Below are 19,727 nucleotides of genomic sequence, written 5' to 3'. Positions count from 1 at the left end.
AGAAACAAATCGCAGTCACCATGAAGTTTGCCGAGCATCTGGCCGCCCACATAACGCCGGAATGGCGGAAGCAGTACATCATGTACGAGGTAAGGATTTGGCAAATCGGAAAACCCAGTTCGGAAGCACCAGGACACTGGTATCGTAGTTTGACCCGACCGTGTGACCCTTTCGAGCCAAAGACGTCGGAAACATATTGGCCGAACTTGACATGCTTCAAGACGAACGGTGCTGAGCGCATGCGTGCCATTTTTCAACCGTCACCATCCGCTGCACCGGCGCAGAGCGCAATGTTTACGTTGTCGTCCGATGTTCGGCGTTTAAAAGAAAAGAAAATGCTAGGACTCGCTGGTAGTATCGGAAAACCGCCACTAGTGTCGCGCGCGAGTGTAAACAATGATAATCAGCTGGTTTTTCCTGCCCCATTCCTTGTGCCACACGGAGGAGATGGACGAAAGGACAACGGAAAATGAAGGGACCACACAATTCTGCTTTAGATTCTTCCCGCGTGTACCTATTTTAGATGGCGCGTGAGAAAAGTAAAATTAAATAAAAGGAAAAAAATAAAGGCGTGAAAAACCACCGTTTGCCCTGAAACGCGTCACTAACGACGGGACGAAACCGGTTTAAAATGGTTTGAAAAAGTAAAGCGTGTGCCACATGTTTCCAGCGCATACTCGTGTGGAATGTAATTGCTACTTGTTGTGCTTCTATTTTTAGTGAGAGTGATTTGTTTATAAACAATACCCGAAAAAACACGATTCGAAAGGTCAAGTGTTTAAAACGGTTCCTAAAACTAAAATTCTTGATTTGTTGATAGTGTTTGCACAGTAAACCTTTTTCGAAGAAAAAACAACAATTTTTCTAAAATTATCATATTTCTACTAACCTTTTCTTCATTCAATAGGAGATGAAAGCTCAGCTGTATGCCGCAGTGGAGCAATCACCCTCTGCCGAGTTGGTGGACCCGGAAGTACTGACCCGTTACTTTGCCAAGTTTGACGAGCAGTTTTTTCATTACTGTGACAGTGAACTTGCTAAAATTAACACATTTTACTCTGGTACGTGAACCCATTTGGGCGTGATACTCCTGTGCTAACCTCAATTTTTATCTTTTTACCCACAGAGAAGCTGGCTGAGGCGACACGCAAATTTGCTAACCTTCGAACGGAACTGAGCGAAACGCTCGAAATGGAGGAGCACACGAAGAAAAAGAAAGATAATTTACACAAAATGAAGAAGAACTTACTGCGCAAGAAGAACGTGTCGGTGCGGAAGATCCAAGAGCTCAAGCTCGCATTTAGTGAGTTCTATTTGAGCTTGATTCTGCTGCAGAACTATCAGAATCTCAACTTTACCGGTTTCCGGAAGATCCTGAAGAAGCATGACAAGCTGCTGAACGTTGACTTTGGTGCACGCTGGCGTGCCGAACACGTGGAGTCGGCCCACTTCTACGTGAACAAGGATATTGATCGATTGATTCACGAGACGGAGAACATTGTGACGAACGAGATAGAGGGCGGCGATCGGCAGCGAGCCATGAAGCGTCTGCGGGTACCTCCGCTTGGTGAACAGCAAAGCCCTTGGACAACGTTCAAGGTGGGCCTTTTCTCCGGCTCGCTGGTCGTGTTATGCATTGCCGTCATCCTGTCCTCAATGTTCAACGTGAAGCGCGACGATTGGATCGTTGCATTCCGGCTCTACCGGGGTCCACTGTTGATTGTTGAATTCATGTTCCTTTGGGGCATCAACGTGTATGGGTGGCGATCATCCGGTGTGAACCACGTGCTGATCTTCGAGCTCGACCCTCGGAATCACCTGTCCGAGCAGCACATCATGGAGTTAGCGTCCATCTTTGGTGTGATCTGGACGATGAGCGTGCTGGGCTATTTGTACGCCGAAGCACTGGCCATTCCAGCCTATTTGAGCCCGCTCATACTGTACCTACTGATGGCGGGCTTTCTTCTTAATCCGACAAAAACGTTCCGCTACGAGGCTCGCTTCTGGACACTGCGCATCCTCAGTCGGATCATGTTGGCACCCTTTTTCTATGTAAATTTCGCCGATTTCTGGCTTGCTGATCAGCTGAATAGCATCGTGCCAGCTTTTCTCGACCTGCAGTACTCCCTGTGCTTCTTCTCGACCATGCGCAACTGGAACTACGCAGAAGAACCAAACCAGTGCATCGATGATTCGCTATGGATACGGCCCGTCGTCGCGATGCTTCCGGCTTGGTTCCGTATGGCACAGTGTTTGCGACGATTTCGAGATACCCGCGACGCCCATCCGCACTTGGCAAATGCGCTGAAGTATTCGACGTCGTTTTTTGTGGTCATTTTCTCGTCAATCACGCAAGCGACGCGTGATCAGTACCCCAAGAGCTCAGACAATCCGTGGTTCTATCTGTGGATCCTTGCCTCGATCGTATCGTCCTGCTACGCCTACACCTGGGATATTAAAATGGATTGGGGTCTGTTTGATTCCAAATCGAGCGATAACAAGTTTTTACGCGATGAAGTTGTCTACAGCTCGAACGTAAGTAGTGCCGTCATTCAAACGTAACATTGGAAACCCTCATTGCAACACAATATTTTTCCTCCCCAATAGTGGTTCTATTACTTCTCCATCGTGGAGGATCTAATACTGCGATTCGGCTGGACACTCTCGATGAGCCTGATCGAGATGGGTTACATCGATCGGGAAATCATAGTATCGATCCTCAGCCCGTTGGAAGTATTTCGACGCTTTATCTGGAATTATTTTCGGCTAGAGAACGAGCATCTGAACAACTGCGGTAATTTCCGCGCCGTACGTGATATTTCCGTTGCCCCAATGGATTGTTCCGATCAGGTACAGAGACTGGGTGAAGTTGGATCATAAAGAAATCGTCCTCATCTAGTATTCTATCACTTTGTCATCAACAGACCACCATACTTCGGATGATGGACGAAGAAGACGGAGTGCGGAACCGTCGCACCGTCAAGAAGCTGCCAAATAAGAAGAAATCCGAGCAGCGCCTTTTGCTGCGAGAGGCTGAGTCGACGGAGGACTTGGAAATGTAACGTGGGATTGCGCGACTTTCGGTTTCTTTTTATGTTCTTTTCGTTTCATTTATTCTCGCTAATGCATGGAACAAACATGCTTGTGCGTAAACCGTAATCAATTCATCGATTTTTAGTTACCTGTCGTAGTTTACTTTGTTTCCGTACGCCATTTCTCATCACTTCATCGAATACCAACTCTAGAGTGCTAATATTGTCGGGATAGTCCTTCGTAGAAGGATTGCATGCCAATTATATCAAAATCTAGCATTCATGTTTAATGACTTTTGTTCCATCTATAGCCTTACATTATCTAGTTGCGAATATGTAAATTGCACTCCAACAAAACCGCGTGTAGCTCAACGTTTCCAAGTGTATTACCATTTTTCTCATGGAATCATTCATTAGTTGAAATTTGATATAAGGATTCTGTCTTTCACCCCGATTGCCGGATTTATGTGTAGTATTTAGCAGAATGTCTATGGGATGTAGTTCAAAAATCTTAACGTTTCATCCATAAAATCACGCAGCATATTCTGAGTGTATCCATGACGCACGAACCATTAAATCATTTGTTATCCACTAAATGGAAGTGCCCTCTCAGGAGTAACGGTGGAGGGATCGAATGATTATCGTAGCCGCTTTACATCCGTTGTTGTACTTGTTTTCGCTAGTCATACGCAAATGATCAATTCTTGTACCGTTTTATGTTCATCTCCCGGCGTTCTGCAATGGTTATTTTCTCCCTTTTTACCTCATAGAAACAACAGTCCACAAAAGAGGGTCCAGTGGGAAATTTAACGAATTGGCAGGGAGGTGTGCGAAGGATTCGCTATCCCCAACACACCTGGCTAAGCTAAAAGGATAGGACACGGCAACTTTGCAATGGAAAGTCATCGCAATACGGATATACAGGAACAATTGGCAAAAACCTGAAGGCTCTGGATGTTGATTGGATTTAATGGGTTCATTGTACTTAACATGATAATATCCATAACAATAATTGTAATAATAAAGATTCTATTCATATTTACCAATACCGGAAGATGCTGGTGTGGAAACAAGTTTGGTGTCTTGATAAAAACAAACATATTCCTGGATGATGAAGAAAGCACTTGACGAAGATGCACTTAAAAAGATGTTTCTCATGTCAAATCATGTACCACAAACAGTCTAAACATAAACCTTAAATATTTGCATAACTTCAATAATTCACTTGGAGACCAACCGCAGGCAGCATAGGTTATGTTCAAGTTTTGTTTTGTAAACGGAAAGGGCGCCAATTTTCATTCGACGATGCCAGGTTGGTAACACTGCAACAGTGTTTTCTGATATAATCAGGTACAGGTACAGTCTAAAACAGAGGATTGCAATAAATGTTAATGAATATAAAATATAACCAACGTTCAGCTCAATAATTGGATGGATGCCACAGCTATGAAACATTTCAAATAGAAACCAAACGAGAAATTTTGGCGTTATTTTGATGTAAAAGAATTTTCTTCACAACTGCCCGCTCTTCTTTTCAGAATTCTTTTACCCCTTCTTTTGTTGAAAAATACTGAGTAATGTCTTTTGGTTTCTGTGGAAATACTCCACCCTTGGATCAAACACCAATAGAGGAAAGCAGCAAGAAAACACGTGTTGTCTCTTTGAAAGTCCAGTAACAATAATTTATTTCATACAGTTTAAGTTACGTTGACAGCCAAATGCAGTGCTGCCAACTTTAGTTCTTTTCTCCCCAAGGTTTATACGCAGAGGTATTCACCCATTTCCTACACTCCTCCTGGGTGAGTACCAACCTTACTACTTTGCAAGTATTGTAACACGCGCTTTGCCGCACTCCAGTCACTGTTGTTAGGCTGACTGGCTTTGCGTCCCCTGTACAGTGTTATGTCTTCGAACGGTTTGCTTCCTTCATTTTCCGCTGTGTACCCTGGATCCATTGGAGTTCTTGGCACGTTCGACAGTCAACTCATCTTCGAGTCTGTCGACTTCCTTCTGCAACTTCTGAACGGAACGTTCAGCGAATTCAGCGCGAGCTTCAGCCTCCTTGAGACGCTGATCCAACACTCTCACTTGACCACCGTACGATTCCTCCCGTTGCGTTGCCTTTTCTTCCGAGACTTCCAGCGACTTCAGGTTGTTACCGACAACGCGGAGTTCCTCCTCAAGCTCGACGATCTTGCTTTCGTTCATCTCGACCTTCTCCTTCGAACGCTCGAGGTCCTGTTCCATGAGCACCAGTTTTCTGGCCACCTCTTCATATTTTTTGTCTGCATCTTCTTGCTCTGATGCTCTCGGTTGTGACAGGGTCCCTTCATTCTTGTTGTCACATTCAAACGGAAGATCTTCGTCACTCTCTAATACAGGATCATTCAAAACATGTCGCTCCTCCTGTTTCATTAGGTTCTTTGTTGCCGCCTGTTCCCCACAGGGGTCTCCGTATTCGCCTGGCGTCGGACGCTCCATATGACTGCAGAGATCCATGTGTATGATGTCCATTGGTCGCTTAGATTTCCGCTCTAGAACCTGCGGAAAGGGCTTCCGCACCAGCTTTCCCAGCATGCAACACTCACACACCATCCGCTCTCGACAGTTTGTCATTCTTACTCCGTCAACTAGCCCTTTATTCACCATCGTGTTCACAGCCTGCATGTCACGGTGTCCCATTCGCCGGTGCCACGTGTGTTGGCAGTCTACACCATGATAACGCGTTGCTGTCATACACGTTTCCACCACCTTTAGCTTATATTGGTTGCCGACTAATATACCAACAGCTACGGTAGTATTTTGTGCTTTTATTTCGCAACCTTTTCTTCCGAATGCTACCGAGAAACCTTTTGCTGCGAGCTTTCTTACAGATATAAGCCCACCTTCTAGCGCTGGAACTAACAACACGTTTTCAAGTGTGATGGCCACCCGTTGACCATTGGCGTTCATGCCTACAATCACACCGTTCCCAATTCCGGTCGATTTTGTTTTCGTTCCATCTGCTAGAGTCACATCACCCAAAGGTTCTCTTTTAAATTCGGCGAAAAACTCAGGGTCATTAGTCATGTGACATGTGCAACCACTGTCAATCGTCCATGCGCCCGGTATGACGTCACCCGCTATGAAGCACACAGTTCCAATAACCGCCGCCTGCTTCTCCTCCGACGAGAGTTCGCCTTCCATTTGAACCTGTTTCGCTTTCGGCTTGAAACACTTTTCACTGCCGGATTGCGCCAGAAATTTGCGGCAGTTTTTCTTTAAGTGTCCAGGTTTCTGGCAAAAGAAGCATTTCCTTTGCTCGCTCCGTTCTGTCACTTTCAACACCATTTCTTTTTCTGAGAGGTCATTAGAATTGGAACGTTTCTGGAACTCGTCCCGCAACCGCGCAGTTACCAGATCTAAGGTTAGATCCTCCTGCGGCCGATTCTCTAATGCAGTAACGAAACTGCTGTAAGACGGTGGGAGACTGCGTAGCATCATAATTATGCGCAGCAGTTCGCTGAGCTCTACCCCGGCGTTGTCGAGGCGCTCAAACAAGTCCTCAAATTCTTCGAGGTGCTTCTCCACGTTACCGCCTTCACACAGGTTTTTGGAACATATCTTTTGAAGGAACATTACCTGATTACCAATGGTGGCTTTCTCGTGGTAAGCCTGCAGGTTGCGCCACATGTCACGAGCCGTCTTGCTTTTCTTGATAAAGCGAAGTTGACTATCTTCAACAAGAAGGGAAATCGTCGCTCGCGCTTTGACGTCTTTCTTTTTCCAGTCTGCGTAATCATCATCATTTTCTTCCGGCTTCGGTAATTCTATCATGTCCCACAATTCCTCGCGTTCCAGCAAGGACTGCATGCGGAACCTCCATGTTTGATAATTACCGTTCCCGAGCTTCGCAAATGTTGCCTTCCAACCGTCCGCCATTGTTACTTTTTCTGCACACCGTTTCTCTTCAGGAATACCACAATTGCACTTCCTGGAAAACCTTGTCCTCAACCAAAAACTTTAACACACGCTCCGAAGCACTGGGGCTGGGCCCATAACCTGTTGAAAAATACTGAGTAATGTCTTTTGGTTTCTGTGGAAATACTCCACCCTTGGATCAAACACCAATAGAGGAAAGCAGCAAGAAAACACGTGTTGTCTCTTTGAAAGTCCAGTAACAATAATTTATTTCATACAGTTTAAGTTACGTTGACAGCCAAATGCAGTGCTGCCAACTTTAGTTCTTTTCTCCCCAAGGTTTATACGCAGAGGTATTCACCCATTTCCTACATCTTTTGCAGCTGATTTCCTATGCAATCTACCCAAGGAGAACCTTGCTGCACTTTCCTACCAAAGGTGTACATGCCTACCAAAAAGAAACTTGCCAAGTGTATTTTTGGTAGGCATGTACTCCTCATAACCTACCAATAATTTTTTTTTGGGAGGCACCGCAGTGGAGAGAGGTAGTGGCTGTCAAACCTTTGTTTGTTTACTGTTTACAGTTGACTGTGCAAGTCTGGCCAACTAGCAGCGAGTTAAGAATAACGCTTGGTCCCCGCAGTACGCGAATGTTTGGGACCGAACGCAATAGCGTATATCGAATTTTCGCGTATTGCGGATTTCCTCTGTCATATCGTTTTTACCTGATATTGAAGAGTTGACATTGAGAGGGAACCGCTTATTTAACACACCTTTAATCCAAATCACTAATAACCCGGTTGACAGAAATTGACATTGTTGCTGGTACTATGTAGTTCCAGCAAGAGTCCCAGCAATCTGCCATGGAAAAACTTGCTGGTACTACATGACAGCTGCAAAAAATTTGAATTTTTGTCAACCGGGAAGTGTTCCATTTCTTACATTGCATAATTATATCTCTGTTAAAAAGTGCATATTGGAAACTTCATTCTACCAAAACAAAGTAAAATTGATTAATCAGAACTCAAGCAACGCTATGAGCTGTCAGTTGTAAAAAATCGTGTACAGTCTGTTCCCGAGTTACGCGGATAATGGGGACCAGGGAAATCCGCGTATCTCGAATTTCCGCGTATCTCGAATATTGCTTGACACATAGTTTATACTAGAAGTTAAGAGATCGAGCTCTTGTGTACATGTATCATATAATATTCAAAATTTTTCTTTGTTCATTAATATGAATGCAATGCAAGCGTATTCAAACAACATAAATTACAACAAACGAAATAAAAAGCGTTAGTTATGCAAATGTGTAATTTACATATTTATTCGTGTGGTTGTACATCTCAGGAATTTAAATCAATGTTATAAACCCAATCTACTGTCAAATTTTGAAAACCGCGTATCTCCGAATCCGCGTAAGTCGAGAACCGCGTAACTCGAGAACAGACTGTATTGCGAATTCGCGTATATCGAGTATCGCGTACTGCGGGGACCAACTGTATATTATTATTATCGCCCGGTTGACCCCGCGTCCACACGGCATCGTAGCGTAGCGATTTTGGCACTCCGTCGTAGTGTCAACTATTTTTTATGGCCGTGGCTAAGGCCTCTCGACCAGCATTTACACTACGACGGAGTGTCAAAATCGCTACGCTACGATGCCATGTGGACGCGGGGTGACAAAAATTCAAATTTTTTGCAGCTGTCATGTAGTACCAGCAAGTTTTTCCATGGCAGGTTGCTGGGACTCTTGCTGGAACTACATAGTACCAGCAACAATGTCAATTTCTGTCAACCGGGCGATATATCAAAATAATAAAACAAACAACAATATTTTCCTGCAGGAAAATAATTATTATGAGAAAGAAAACATATCCTGAACTCAGCGCATATAATTTATTACGAATGGGTATACGTTTTTTGGCATGTATAGTCAGAAATAGGTGTTATAAACGCACAGTCACGTTGTCAAAAGCGTTCTCTTTTGAGGTGTACCGCAAGTGTAAACAGAATTGTTTTATACTTCTTTTCAAAAGTCGGTTTACGTCTAGATTGCATAGGAAATCTGCTGCAAAAGAAGGGGTAAAAGAATTCTTTAAAGAAGAGCGGGCAGTTGTGAAGAGAATTCTTTTACGCCAAAATAACGCCAAAATTTCTCGTTGGGTTTCAAATCAAGGTTCCTTGATCAAGGATGCTTCATACACCTTGGTCTAATGAATTTGTCAAATATTTGATAATTTGGGGTTATTTTTTTGAAATCATGGAACATTTCTTACTTGGTTTTTGTACAACAATTCTGGTTTCGAGTTCCTGCATGTATATAATAAAACATTTTGTTTTGAAACGACATTTAAACGACAAAAATTTTGAAGAATGACTTATGTCATTTATTCAAGAGCGAGATGACTACTGCTCATCCTGGCAATTTCACTCTAACACACGGTCGTTCAGCAAGGAGTGAAAAGTTGTCGAAGTTGTCGTAACACCAAGTTTTCACGAGCTGCAGTGTACCAAAAAGGGGACCGAAAATGGCCTCGCTATTGAAACTTTCCTCTGCCCTGCGGCGCCAAACGATAGTGGCCGGTGCTCGCGCCGGTTCGTCCTACGCGGCCGCCTTCCGTTCCGCCCTTTCGAACGAACCCGCCACCGAGGTAACCACTCTGGACAGCGGACTGCGTGTAGCAAGTGAAACCCTGCCGACGAATGTGGCCACCGTTGGATTGTTTCTCGATGCCGGCGCTCGATACGAGGACAAGGAAAACAACGGTACGGCGAACTTTTTCGAACACGTAGCTTTTAAGGGAACGACCAAACGATCACAGGCTGCGCTGGAACAGGAGGTGGAGAACCTCGGTGCTCAGCTCGACGCAAAAACTGGTCGCGAGCGTACCGTGTTCACCGCGCGTTGCCTCTCCAAGGATGTACCGAAGCTGGTAGAGATTCTGTCTGACGTCGTGCAGAACCCGAAGCTGGATGATGCCGATGTGAAGCGCGCCCGTGAAGTTATCCTCGGCGAGATCGAACAGGTGGACGCGAGCAACCTGCGCAAGGTGGTCTTTGACCATCTGCACTCCACCGCCTTCCAGGGCACGTCCCTCGGCAACAGCGTCTACGGACCGAGCTCCAACATCCGTTCTATCAAGGGTGATGATCTGCGCGGTTATGTCAACTCCCACTTTAAGGCTCCCCGGATGGTGCTGGCCGTGGCCGGTGACGTTCGTCAGTCGGAGCTGGAGAAGCTGGCAGACAAGCACCTCGGAAAGGTGGAGTCGACGTTCGATGGCAAGCCACCGCAGCTGACGGCAGTGCGCTTCACTGGCTCGGAAGTGCGCGTCCGCGACGACTCGATCCCGCTGGCGCACGTTGCCGTAGCCGTCGAAGGATGCGGTGTAAACGACTCCGATGCATTGGCTCTGTCGGTTGCCAGCACTCTCATTGGTACCTGGGATCGCACATTCGGCGGTGGTGTGAACAACGCCTCTAAGTTGGCCGTCGCCTCCGCGCACGACAAGTTGTGCCACAACTTCCAGTCGTTCAACAAGATGTACCGTGACACCGGCCTGTGGGGCATCTACTTCGAGTGCGATCCACTGCTGTGCGAGGACATGCTGTTCAACGTGCAGAACGAATGGATGCGCCTGTGCACGATGGTCACCGATGGCGAGGTAGAGCGTGCGAAGCGCCAGCTGAAGACCCGCCTTCTGGCGAAGCTCGAAGGACCTCAGGCGATCTGCAAGGACATTGGTCGTCAGGTTTTGGAGAGCGGACGCCGTGAGCCACTCCATGAGGTCGAGCGACGCCTGGAGAACGTGACCGCACAGAATGTGCGTGAGGTTGGAATGAAGTACATCTTTGACCGCTGCCCAGCCGTTGCTGCCGTAGGACCGGTCGAGAACTTGCCGGATTACATGCGCATCCGTTCGTCCATGTCATGGGTCAGATTGTAAGCGAGCGGAAGAATATCTACTATCTTCTTCGGCTTAAATTGTGTAGCAATTTAATAAATCGTATGTGTTATCGGTGAAAAATTGTATTGTCATTTTGATATTAAAATTGATTGAGAAAAGTTTTTTAAAATAAAAAATACAGTGTATGAGAAGTTGAAATTTCATCTGTTTTGATTCCCATTGTTCAGCTATTGCATACCCCTTCGGGAACGTGGATGTTACATCGCTGTCAAAGTAAGTTCTACGAAATGTCATGTCGGTCGGACATTACTAAGCATTTTGTGATTGAATACACGATTTGCTGTTCCTCATCATTGTGTCGCGAAAACGCTGGAGAAAATTCTCATTAAAGTAAGATAAATTGATAAAACACAGTGTGTTGGGATTGAGGTGAGTGTAGTGTTGAAATTTTCCCATCCATTCTTCTCATCCTTGAACGATTGTGGGACATCTTGCAGGGAACAACAACAAAGCAAGCTTAAGAAAAACAGCGACGAAACACCAGATTCATACAAAAAAGCAACAAGATGGTGCTGGAAAGTACGATGGTTTGCTTCGATAACAGCGATTACCAGCGCAATGGTGATTACTTTCCTACTCGTCTGAACGCACAGAAGGATGGCGTCAATCTGGTGTGCCTGTCGAAGGTTCGCTCGAATCCGGAGAACAACGTCGGTCTGATGACGCTCGCGAACACGACGGAGGTGCTGGCAACGCTGACCAGCGACGTTGGCCGTATCCTGTCGAAGCTTCATCTGGTTAATCCGAATGGAAACATTAACTTGATGACTGGGCTGCGCATCGCTCACCTGGTGCTTAAGCATCGCCAGGGCAAGAACCACAAGATGCGTATTGTCGTGTTCGTCGGGTCACCGGTGGTGCACGACGAGGGCGAACTGGTGAAGCTGGCGAAGAAGCTGAAAAAGGAGAAGGTAAACGTGGACATTGTGAGCTTTGGCGACCACCAGAAGAACAATGACACGTTCACGGCGTTCATTAACGTATTGAATGGCAAGGATGGCACCGGATCGCATCTGGTTTGTGTGCCGCGCGGATCGGTCTTCTCGGAGGCGCTCATCTCGTCGCCAATCATCCAAGGGGAGGATGGTACCGGTGGGGCCGGTCTTGGCGGGGCAGGTTTCGAGTTTGGCGTTGATCCGAACGAAGATCCCGAGCTGGCGCTGGCTTTGCGTGTTTCTATGGAGGAGCAACGCTTACGCCAGGAAGAAGAGCAGCGCCGCGCAACGGCAAACAGTGCCGCCGAGGGAACTGGTGCAGCCGAGACAGCGACCGGAACGGCCGGCGAGTCGGCAGCAGCTGGTACAACGGCAACGCCGTCATCATCGTCGTTCTCCAGAGCGGTACGTAATATCTCTGCCGAACCACACTCAGAGGAGGCGATGCTGGAGCGCGCGCTGGCTTTGTCGACGGGCGAAATCATACCGACGGACGATTCCATGCCGGACTTTGCCAACATGACCGAGGAGGAGCAAATTGCGTTCGCCATGCAGATGTCGATGCAGGACGCTCAAGAGCCCATCTCGCAGCCGGCCAAGCGACAGAAGCAGGAGGATGACACGCCGATGGAGGTGGATGAGGAGGATATTGAAGTCGTTCCCATCTCACCGGCGTACTTGATGAGCGTGCTGGAGAATCTGCCCGGTGTCGATCCGCAGTCGGAAGCCGTCCGGAATGCGGTCGGATCGTTGAACAAAGACAACAAAAATGCAAAGAAGCAACCGCCCTCGGATAAGGATAATGATGGCGAGAGCAAAAAGTAGAGAGGGCTTCTGATTTGTTTTTTGTTTGCTTCTTCGCATCCATTTGATGAACGACTAAATTAATCAATAAGATTTATCCGTACCATAAGAATGGAATCCTTACCTAGAAATCGCTTGTAACCCTGTTTGTGGATGCAAAAATGTCTTGTAATACAATTGTACTGAGGTAACCGAAAACACAAGCCTCTGGTATGTGTATTTTTTGTTTTTTTTTTTTTATTAATATTTTACATTAAACATACAGATGTTATTGGACCGTAACCTACTAGATGGAGAAATCACTTAGATCTAGTATTCATTTCATCTTGCTCAAATGCAACCCATTACAATCAGGCTTAATTTAAAGGGATATTCATTTTAGCACTCTCTTGCCGAACTGCGTTGATGAAATCGTGATTGATAAGGAATACAAATCGTAGGTTGGAAATCTGAAAAGAGTAACGAATATCGTTGGTAGATGTTTTTCATATACATTTACACCGGATTTCTTACCTCAATCACACAATTATCGTTGAGGCGGGTCTTGTGACCGCACAGCAAAGGCCTTCCGTCGATGTACAGCGGCCGCTTACCCTCGTTAGTGATGAAAAAATCGCCATTACTGCGCAGCTTAATTGTGCCCTGTTTGCGTGAGACTTTGCATGCCGGTCCTTCGTGCGAAAGGTCCACATCAACGGTGGTGTCTTTGGTCGTGCGTCCGAGTACGATTTCTCGGGAACGCATCAGAAAGCGCACCATTCGACCCCGTATGACTGCGAGCGTTTGAGCGTCGAAACCGGGTGAAAACCCGATACCGGACAGAGAGTCAACGAGCACGCTCCAACGGTCGAGCTCGTTCTCCAGACTGCGTATTTCCTTTTTGCTCTTACGATCAGCAAGCGCTAGTTCCGTCTCGAGTGCCTCGTCCCGTGGCTCGGTCAGTTCATTGTCGTTGATGAGATCTTCCGCATCTGAGAATGTCAGCATGTTATCGTTCTTCGGCAATGATTGAACGGATTGATCCGGAAGTAGCGAGTACTGTGCCATCAGTTGCCAGTGATTTCGTAGCGTCTTGGCGGTGCGTGCGTGATAGAAGACGGATGAATGTTTATTGAGCAGCTCCTGGAAGGTTTCGAGCGTAGGGTTTTCGCTCGACTTGATAGTTCCAAGCAGTTCTTCTTCGGCCGTCGAAAATAGCGCCTTACTTTGGACGCTTTCAATCAGCTCAGGATGCATGTTGCGCATGGCGGATACTGCAATCCGGGAGATCGGTTCTTCGTACAGCAGCGAGCACCAGCGTACCTGCATCTCTTGGATGGTGAACTTGCAGGAAAACTTTGTCCCACGGTGTACCGTGCGTAGATCGTTCGTTTGCAAGATACCCGTAATAAGAGCCAGATCGTCCATCGGTTTCCAGCGCCCGAGATCCTTCGTAGCAATCTGCTGGGTGGCACTTTTTTTCTTCGTCTTCTTGCCACTTTTCAGCACGCGTTTCTTTTCGTTTACCGACGCGTTCGAATTGAGCTGCTGAAGAATGCTCGTCGCAGGATTCGGGGCGGCGGGTGGTGGTAAAATGACCGGCGTTGATGGTGCCGGTGATTGCGGAACGGCGACGATTGGTGCTGGCGCGGTTTGAGGAGACGGTATGGTAGTTTGCATTGGCTCAACGGTTGACGTTGGGGAGACGGTAGTTGCTCCCGGTCCGGGTGATGCCACCGGGCCCGGAGTGGTCGGTGTGCTAAACCCAGCCATTGACTGGGAGAGCGTACGGGACCGGCCAGCGACATTTTTTAACTGCTGTATCGGTGTACTCATGCTGAATTCCACGATTTCATCATCAAAACGTTTTCTCTTGATCGATCGCGATGAGCTGGTAGTAGATGTAAACAAAGCAGTAGGCTTAGCAGCATTTCCATTTTGTTATTCACATGTTTACTCACCTCCGTCGTTTCTGATCGTTTGCAAGATCGGCGCTGGTTGGGGTAGAACATTCCATACCCTGTTCCACTTTTACACTTGCATTGGGGTCCATTTCTAAGAAAATTTAGGTAAAAATTACCCAGAACGAGAGGTGCCCGAAAAAGAAGCTTCTACGCTGTTGGCGTTGTTTTGCTTTCTGCGTTTGACAGTTAAGCGTCAGTTGGATGACATTGACGTCAAACGGTGCACTCGGAACAAAACAAACAACAGTTCCGTTTTTCCTTGCAGTTTCACAAGAAAAGTTTCGTATCTGTGTTTAGATTATTAAAAAAATACGATTTAACGATGGTAGAACCGACGGAACATCTACTCGCACTTAAAGGTGAGTTATTTGGGGTTTATTTCGAGTCTTTACGCTGAAATACCATTACTATTCCTTTGAAAGTGATGCGCCTGACCCGCCCCACACTGATAAGCCCCCAAATATTGACCTCGGAACCGAAGGATGTTCCGCAGCATTCGTTCGAAAAGATACTCCGGAGTGATGCTACGTCGGTGGCCGGATGCGAGACGATTGCAGCTGGTCAGTTTATGTTGTTACCGCAAAGTTTCGGTAACATCTATCTTGGCGAAACGTTCTCCAGCTACGTGTGCGTGCACAACTGCCGCGCTCATCCGGTGTCCAACGTTTCGGTCAAGGCGGACCTGCAGTCGAACAATAGCCGAGTTAGTTTACCCATTCACGCCGACAAGACGGTCCCGGTTACGTTGAACCCGGAGGAAACACTCGACGACGTTATACACCATGAGGTGAAGGAAATCGGAACGCATATGTAAGACCGATACTGTTAAACCATTTTGTTGGAATTATATTCACATAAATATTCTGCTCGCTGTTACAGATTGGTTTGTGAAGTGTCCTACATGACACCGGCCGGGTTGGAAACATCTTTTCGGAAGTTTTTCAAATTTCAAGTTGTCAAACCACTGGACGTGAAGACCAAATTTTACAACGCCGAAACCGATGACGTGTATTTGGAAGCACAGATACAGAACATTACGGTTGGTCCGATCTGCCTCGAGAAGGTCGAGCTGGAGAGCTCGGAGCAGTACACCGTGGTATCGCTTAATCAGCTTCCCTCGGGGGAATCGGTGTTCTCGTCGAAGACGATGTTGCAGCCGCAAAACAGTTGTCAGTTTCTTTACTGTATTCGACCCATTCCGGAAGTGGCCCGTGATCCGAACGCATTGAAGGCAGCAAACAATATCGGTAAATTGGACATCGTGTGGCGTTCGAATTTGGGCGAACGCGGACGTCTACAAACAAGTCAACTGCAGCGATGTGTAAGAAGGAATTTTCTCCTTCAAACGAAATAATATAAATTTAAATTGTTTTATTTTCCCCCTCCCCAATAGGCTCTTGAATACAGTGACCTACGGCTGACTGTAATCGAAGCGAACAGTACGGTTCGCATTGGCGAAGGCTTTAACTTCCGGTGCCGGGTGACGAACACTAGTGAACGATCGATGGATCTACTGATGGGACTGAACACCAAAGCGAAACCGGGCTGCGGATACACCGGACAAACCGAGTTCGCCCTCGGCCCGGTTGAGCCGGGACAAATGAAAGAATTCCCTCTAACCGTGTGTCCGGTCCGGTTGGGTCTCATTGCAATCTCTAGCCTACAGCTTACCGACGTGTTCACGAAGCGCAAGTACGAGTTCGACAACTTTCTGCAGGTGTTTGTCGTAGACGAAGACTATCGCGAGGAAGTGTTTCAAATGGATAAGTATGTCCGGTACAGCAGCACTGCCAACATTCCACAAACCGTTTAAATGACATACACCGGGATTGCATTGTTTGGGGATGCAAGAAATATTTATTCCGCGTTGAAGTATAATAAAACAATACCACGAGATTCGTGCATTTTATTTTGCTAACGTACACCGAATGTGGGAAAATGGAAAAGCAGCCAAACACGATCACCAACGCACCAGAGGGATGATGACGGGCGGCGGTGGCAGGAAATGTCGTCAGTTTTTGCCCCGTTCCGAACGTGCCGTGGAAGGGTGGATCCGCATCATTTGCCCATCCGCTGGATGGACCATTCCTGTTGGCACAACGGGCACCGGTTGTTCTGCTTGATCCACAGCGACATGCAGCAATGGTGAAAGGAATGGTTGCATTCGCCCCATACCACCACGCAGTCCTGTCGGCCGAGCGTATCCTTTTTACTTTCCGCCTGGCAGCGCAGACATGCATCTGTTTTGAAAAAAAAAACAAAAAAAAAAACAACAAGAAGGATTGTTTAATGTTTTATTAACTCCATACGTTCGATTTATGCATTGGAAAGCGAGCGTATAAGCGAAGAAGTAAACAAAATTCCAAACTAGAGGTCATACGTTCCATCCACCGCCTCGTTGCAAGCCAACCGTACTCGCCAAATAAAGACCGATTGGTGCAGGGGGAACGTGGGATATGACGCAAACCTGCGCTGAAATCGAGTAATTTGTGTACTGCTTTTACCTCATTCATCCATCTTCTCGAAAATGGCATCAGCTTTTGCTTCGGCGGAGGGAATTATTTTACATTGCAAATAAGTGGTACGAATGGTTATGAGAGTTATGAGAGTGCTGGTTTAAGTTAGATAGACGGAAAGGTTAAGTGGTTGAAATCAACAACGAATGGATGATATTTAAACGAAATATTTATATTTGAAAATGAAAATAGTGTAATAGAATGAAAAAATGGTGCCCACTCCTGCCCTGTTCCCGTGTTTGTGAAAGGTGTCTTTCCGGAGTTAAAAGGGCTAACCGGGCAGGAGGAACGTGAATCCAACAGTAAATTCATCGTCACCCATTCACAAAATTATTCATTCATCGATACGATCACGATGGGCGCCGGCGACGTGTGCATTGCCGGTCGTGTTGCTTTATGACGCAAGAGTTTCAAGTCATTTCGCAATGTGTTTTTCGGTCCTGTTTGCATATTGAATTATTTTGCTTGCTAGAACCAACGGCTGCTGCCACGTGGTGAAGTTGTTCACACAATATGAGGTGAGTTTAAAAAAAAAACGGTAAGACAAAGTGCTGCAAAAACTTTGAGTTTGTTTAAATATTTCATACCTTTCATTCGATTGTGAATTGATTTCTGTTGATTCGAAATGGATTAAGATGCCACATGTGATCTTTTTATTCAAATTAATGCACAAGATTAATGGATATGGAAATTTTCTGAATTCGTGTTAAGGATGACTTTCTTGGTTCTGTGGAATTTTACTTCCAGCTAGGAAATGCAGAGTAATGTAATCATAGCATCGTGAGATCAATTTCCGGATGTGCTCGATGGAAAATATCCGCGAATACATTGGCGGTTCATTTGAGTCATTTCATGATTCAGCTATTCGTCCAGTAAATAGAAAAATTGGTAAAGAATTAAATAAAAGCATCTATCAATAGAAAAACAAAATTACAAATAAGTCTGAATTTTTTTTTGTAGAACCATTTAGCTTGAAACCAATTCAACATACCCGCCGTTGATCGCTGGTTTCAAGCTTTCAATAAAATAAATGGCGTGTCCGAGCGTCCATTTAGTTCGCTTGTTTAGAACTCGCAAACTTTTATTAGCACAATCGATTTTCCAGCCCGCGTCAACCAACGCCGGGTTCTCCTTCAATGTCATTTCGCCGCGGACATGTGAATGTTCGATCGATTTGACGACAGTGACCCTTGGGTGTCCCTTCAATGTCTTCCAATGGGCTGTGCACCCATTCCTCCTCCGGCGGACCTCACACGGCGGCGGACGTGACGAAATAAACGGACGCCACACTCTCACTTTTGCCAGCAGCGGGACCGGGGGAAGCGGGGGTGGCCCCAGCAAGTCGGCTGCGCAGATTCTTTCGCACCGAGCGCGACTGCCCGGGCAGGCTTCAATTGGCCAATTAACGAAAAAAAGGGGCTCGACTCGCCCGGGCCGGTCGGAACGGGTCAAAGTACACCGTGGGCGAAACCAGTGACACGCGAGCGGACTGCTTACAGCGGTCAAACGTGACGTTCTGATGGTAAACGAACTCACGGACGAGTTGAAATGTTTTACCGGGTCATGTCACAAAAAAAGGTTGGAATTGTATTGGTTAAAAATGTAAAAGAACAAAATAAGACTAATCTCGATAAAATGAATCTTCCTTCCGTAAAAAATTAAAACGATCAACAAATGGGCTAGAAATTTTCATTAAACCGTTTGGGATAGTAATAAAACTTATTTTAATTTGTGCTACTTTTAAACTCACAACTAATTCTGCCCAAAGTGAGAGTTTGCCTTCCCTGAGACTGCTGATAATTTGATGCTTGCCTAAACGGTCAGCAAAATTGATATGATGCTCGTATCGTTACGCTCGATCGGATCGATATCGATGAATTGATGAAACTGCGCGCCATGGCCAGCCGTCACAGAATGACACCCGGCGGCACGCCGCTTGTCCCAGAGAGGGAACCCAATGGAAGTGACCGCGGGAATCAAATCAATTCTCATCAATGAACGCAAAGATAGCAATTGTCGAAAACTAAAGTCTTGGAAGTGGACGCACTATCACTTTGCGTATTTGGGCCGGCGTCAGTGGCAATTTCAATTTAAAATCAAGACCATACACCGTCGATGTTCTTGGGGGCTCGTTTGGACGCAACTCACAGATGAAGGACGACGTCATCGTTTAACACGAGCTTGTCAACACGCTTATTGATATGTGCAACATTGTCTAAAGAGGATTGAATATATATTTAATAAAACATTCAAAAATGAAACTGTCGGAGATGTCAACAGATTTGTAAGTTGCGCCCGAGAAATTGTGCGCAAAAATACTCTCGTATTCTCGGTTCTAGGAAGTCCGATTCTATTTTTAATCCGAAGCTTCAGTTCAAAACAAATTCATGGCCAAACAGTTCCGGTTGCACACGAACTATAATATTTTTTTCCGTCGGGTCTCAAAGCATCCTTCCTAGTTCCTACGAGTTGAAACAATCACACACACACACCTAAGAACGGCGTAAGTGAATGTCCTCCGCGATCAAGTTGAAGGACTTTTCGATACAATTTTGTTTTGTTTTTCTCCCCCAACCGGCTGTCACCTTTTTGGTAGTTATTTTTAACACGTTGCGTACCGCGTCACCCA

The 19,727-nt window shown here is 46.2% G+C and overlaps 6 protein-coding genes across 6 annotated transcripts in view; 4 read left to right on the top strand and 2 right to left on the bottom strand.

Moving 5' to 3' along the window:
* Nucleotides 1-20: 20 nt before the first annotated feature.
* On the top strand, nucleotides 21-3,961 carry LOC131281100 (solute carrier family 53 member 1). The gene is made up of 6 exons (XM_058310354.1): nucleotides 21-89; nucleotides 908-1,061; nucleotides 1,127-2,535; nucleotides 2,608-2,850; nucleotides 2,925-3,058; nucleotides 3,803-3,961. The coding sequence occupies exons 1-6, from the start codon at nucleotides 21-23 to the stop codon at nucleotides 3,840-3,842; spliced, it is 2,049 nt and encodes a 682-aa protein (XP_058166337.1). The 3' UTR covers nucleotides 3,843-3,961.
* A 5,428-nt stretch (nucleotides 3,962-9,389) lies between these two features.
* LOC131284031 (mitochondrial-processing peptidase subunit beta-like) lies at nucleotides 9,390-10,949 on the top strand. The gene has a single exon (XM_058312888.1). The coding sequence runs from the start codon at nucleotides 9,461-9,463 to the stop codon at nucleotides 10,877-10,879; it is 1,419 nt and encodes a 472-aa protein (XP_058168871.1). The 5' UTR covers nucleotides 9,390-9,460; the 3' UTR covers nucleotides 10,880-10,949.
* A 180-nt stretch (nucleotides 10,950-11,129) lies between these two features.
* On the top strand, nucleotides 11,130-12,844 carry LOC131282352 (26S proteasome non-ATPase regulatory subunit 4). Its single transcript, XM_058311789.1, has 2 exons — nucleotides 11,130-11,269; nucleotides 11,338-12,844. The coding sequence occupies exon 2, from the start codon at nucleotides 11,407-11,409 to the stop codon at nucleotides 12,658-12,660; it is 1,254 nt and encodes a 417-aa protein (XP_058167772.1). The 5' UTR covers nucleotides 11,130-11,269; nucleotides 11,338-11,406; the 3' UTR covers nucleotides 12,661-12,844.
* A 31-nt stretch (nucleotides 12,845-12,875) lies between these two features.
* On the bottom strand, nucleotides 12,876-14,730 carry LOC131282351 (microspherule protein 1). The gene is made up of 3 exons (XM_058311788.1): nucleotides 14,580-14,730; nucleotides 13,153-14,509; nucleotides 12,876-13,088 (listed from the first exon to the last, which is right to left on the bottom strand). The coding sequence occupies exons 1-3, from the start codon at nucleotides 14,669-14,671 to the stop codon at nucleotides 12,996-12,998; spliced, it is 1,542 nt and encodes a 513-aa protein (XP_058167771.1). The 5' UTR covers nucleotides 14,672-14,730; the 3' UTR covers nucleotides 12,876-12,995.
* A 92-nt stretch (nucleotides 14,731-14,822) lies between these two features.
* On the top strand, nucleotides 14,823-16,476 carry LOC131281151 (probable trafficking protein particle complex subunit 13 homolog). Its single transcript, XM_058310411.1, has 4 exons — nucleotides 14,823-14,941; nucleotides 15,005-15,392; nucleotides 15,462-15,903; nucleotides 15,976-16,476. The coding sequence occupies exons 1-4, from the start codon at nucleotides 14,905-14,907 to the stop codon at nucleotides 16,393-16,395; spliced, it is 1,287 nt and encodes a 428-aa protein (XP_058166394.1). The 5' UTR covers nucleotides 14,823-14,904; the 3' UTR covers nucleotides 16,396-16,476.
* LOC131281153 (RING-box protein 2) overlaps nucleotides 16,418-19,727 on the bottom strand; it is a 34,468-nt gene continuing 31,158 nt past the window's right edge. The window contains exon 2 of the mRNA XM_058310413.1: nucleotides 16,418-16,822. Coding sequence (XP_058166396.1) covers nucleotides 16,641-16,822 — 182 coding nt within the window. The 3' untranslated portion in view covers nucleotides 16,418-16,640. The remainder of the gene's footprint in view (nucleotides 16,823-19,727) is intronic.

The sequence above is a fragment of the Anopheles ziemanni genome, chromosome 2 (genome assembly GCF_943734765.1).
Source record: "Anopheles ziemanni chromosome 2, idAnoZiCoDA_A2_x.2, whole genome shotgun sequence".
Classification (NCBI taxonomy): Eukaryota; Metazoa; Arthropoda; class Insecta; order Diptera; family Culicidae; genus Anopheles; species Anopheles ziemanni.
Note: the sequence above shows the minus strand (reverse complement) of the source record. Positions and strands in the feature narration are given on the sequence as shown.

Bases quoted from the DNA above. Each gene is read 5' to 3' on its own strand.
- LOC131281100 (XM_058310354.1), top strand. From the start codon at position 21: ATGAAGTTTGCCGAGCATCTGGCCGCCCACATAACGCCGGAATGGCGG. The intron at 90-907 runs GTAAGGATTTGG...TTCATTCAATAG, and splicing joins AGCAGTACATCATGTACGAG to GAGATGAAAGCTCAGCTGTA. The intron at 2,851-2,924 runs GTACAGAGACTG...TGTCATCAACAG, and splicing joins CAATGGATTGTTCCGATCAG to ACCACCATACTTCGGATGAT.
- LOC131284031 (XM_058312888.1), top strand. From the start codon at position 9,461: ATGGCCTCGCTATTGAAACTTTCCTCTGCCCTGCGGCGCCAAACGATA.
- LOC131282352 (XM_058311789.1), top strand. From the start codon at position 11,407: ATGGTGCTGGAAAGTACGATGGTTTGCTTCGATAACAGCGATTACCAG.
- LOC131282351 (XM_058311788.1), bottom strand. From the start codon at position 14,671: ATGGACCCCAATGCAAGTGTAAAAGTGGAACAGGGTATGGAATGTTCT. The intron at 14,510-14,579 runs GTGAGTAAACAT...ATCTACTACCAG, and splicing joins AACGATCAGAAACGACGGAG to CTCATCGCGATCGATCAAGA. The intron at 13,089-13,152 runs GTAAGAAATCCG...TACTCTTTTCAG, and splicing joins ACGATAATTGTGTGATTGAG to ATTTCCAACCTACGATTTGT.
- LOC131281151 (XM_058310411.1), top strand. From the start codon at position 14,905: ATGGTAGAACCGACGGAACATCTACTCGCACTTAAAG. The intron at 14,942-15,004 runs GTGAGTTATTTG...TTCCTTTGAAAG, and splicing joins ACATCTACTCGCACTTAAAG to TGATGCGCCTGACCCGCCCC. The intron at 15,393-15,461 runs GTAAGACCGATA...TCGCTGTTACAG, and splicing joins AAGGAAATCGGAACGCATAT to ATTGGTTTGTGAAGTGTCCT.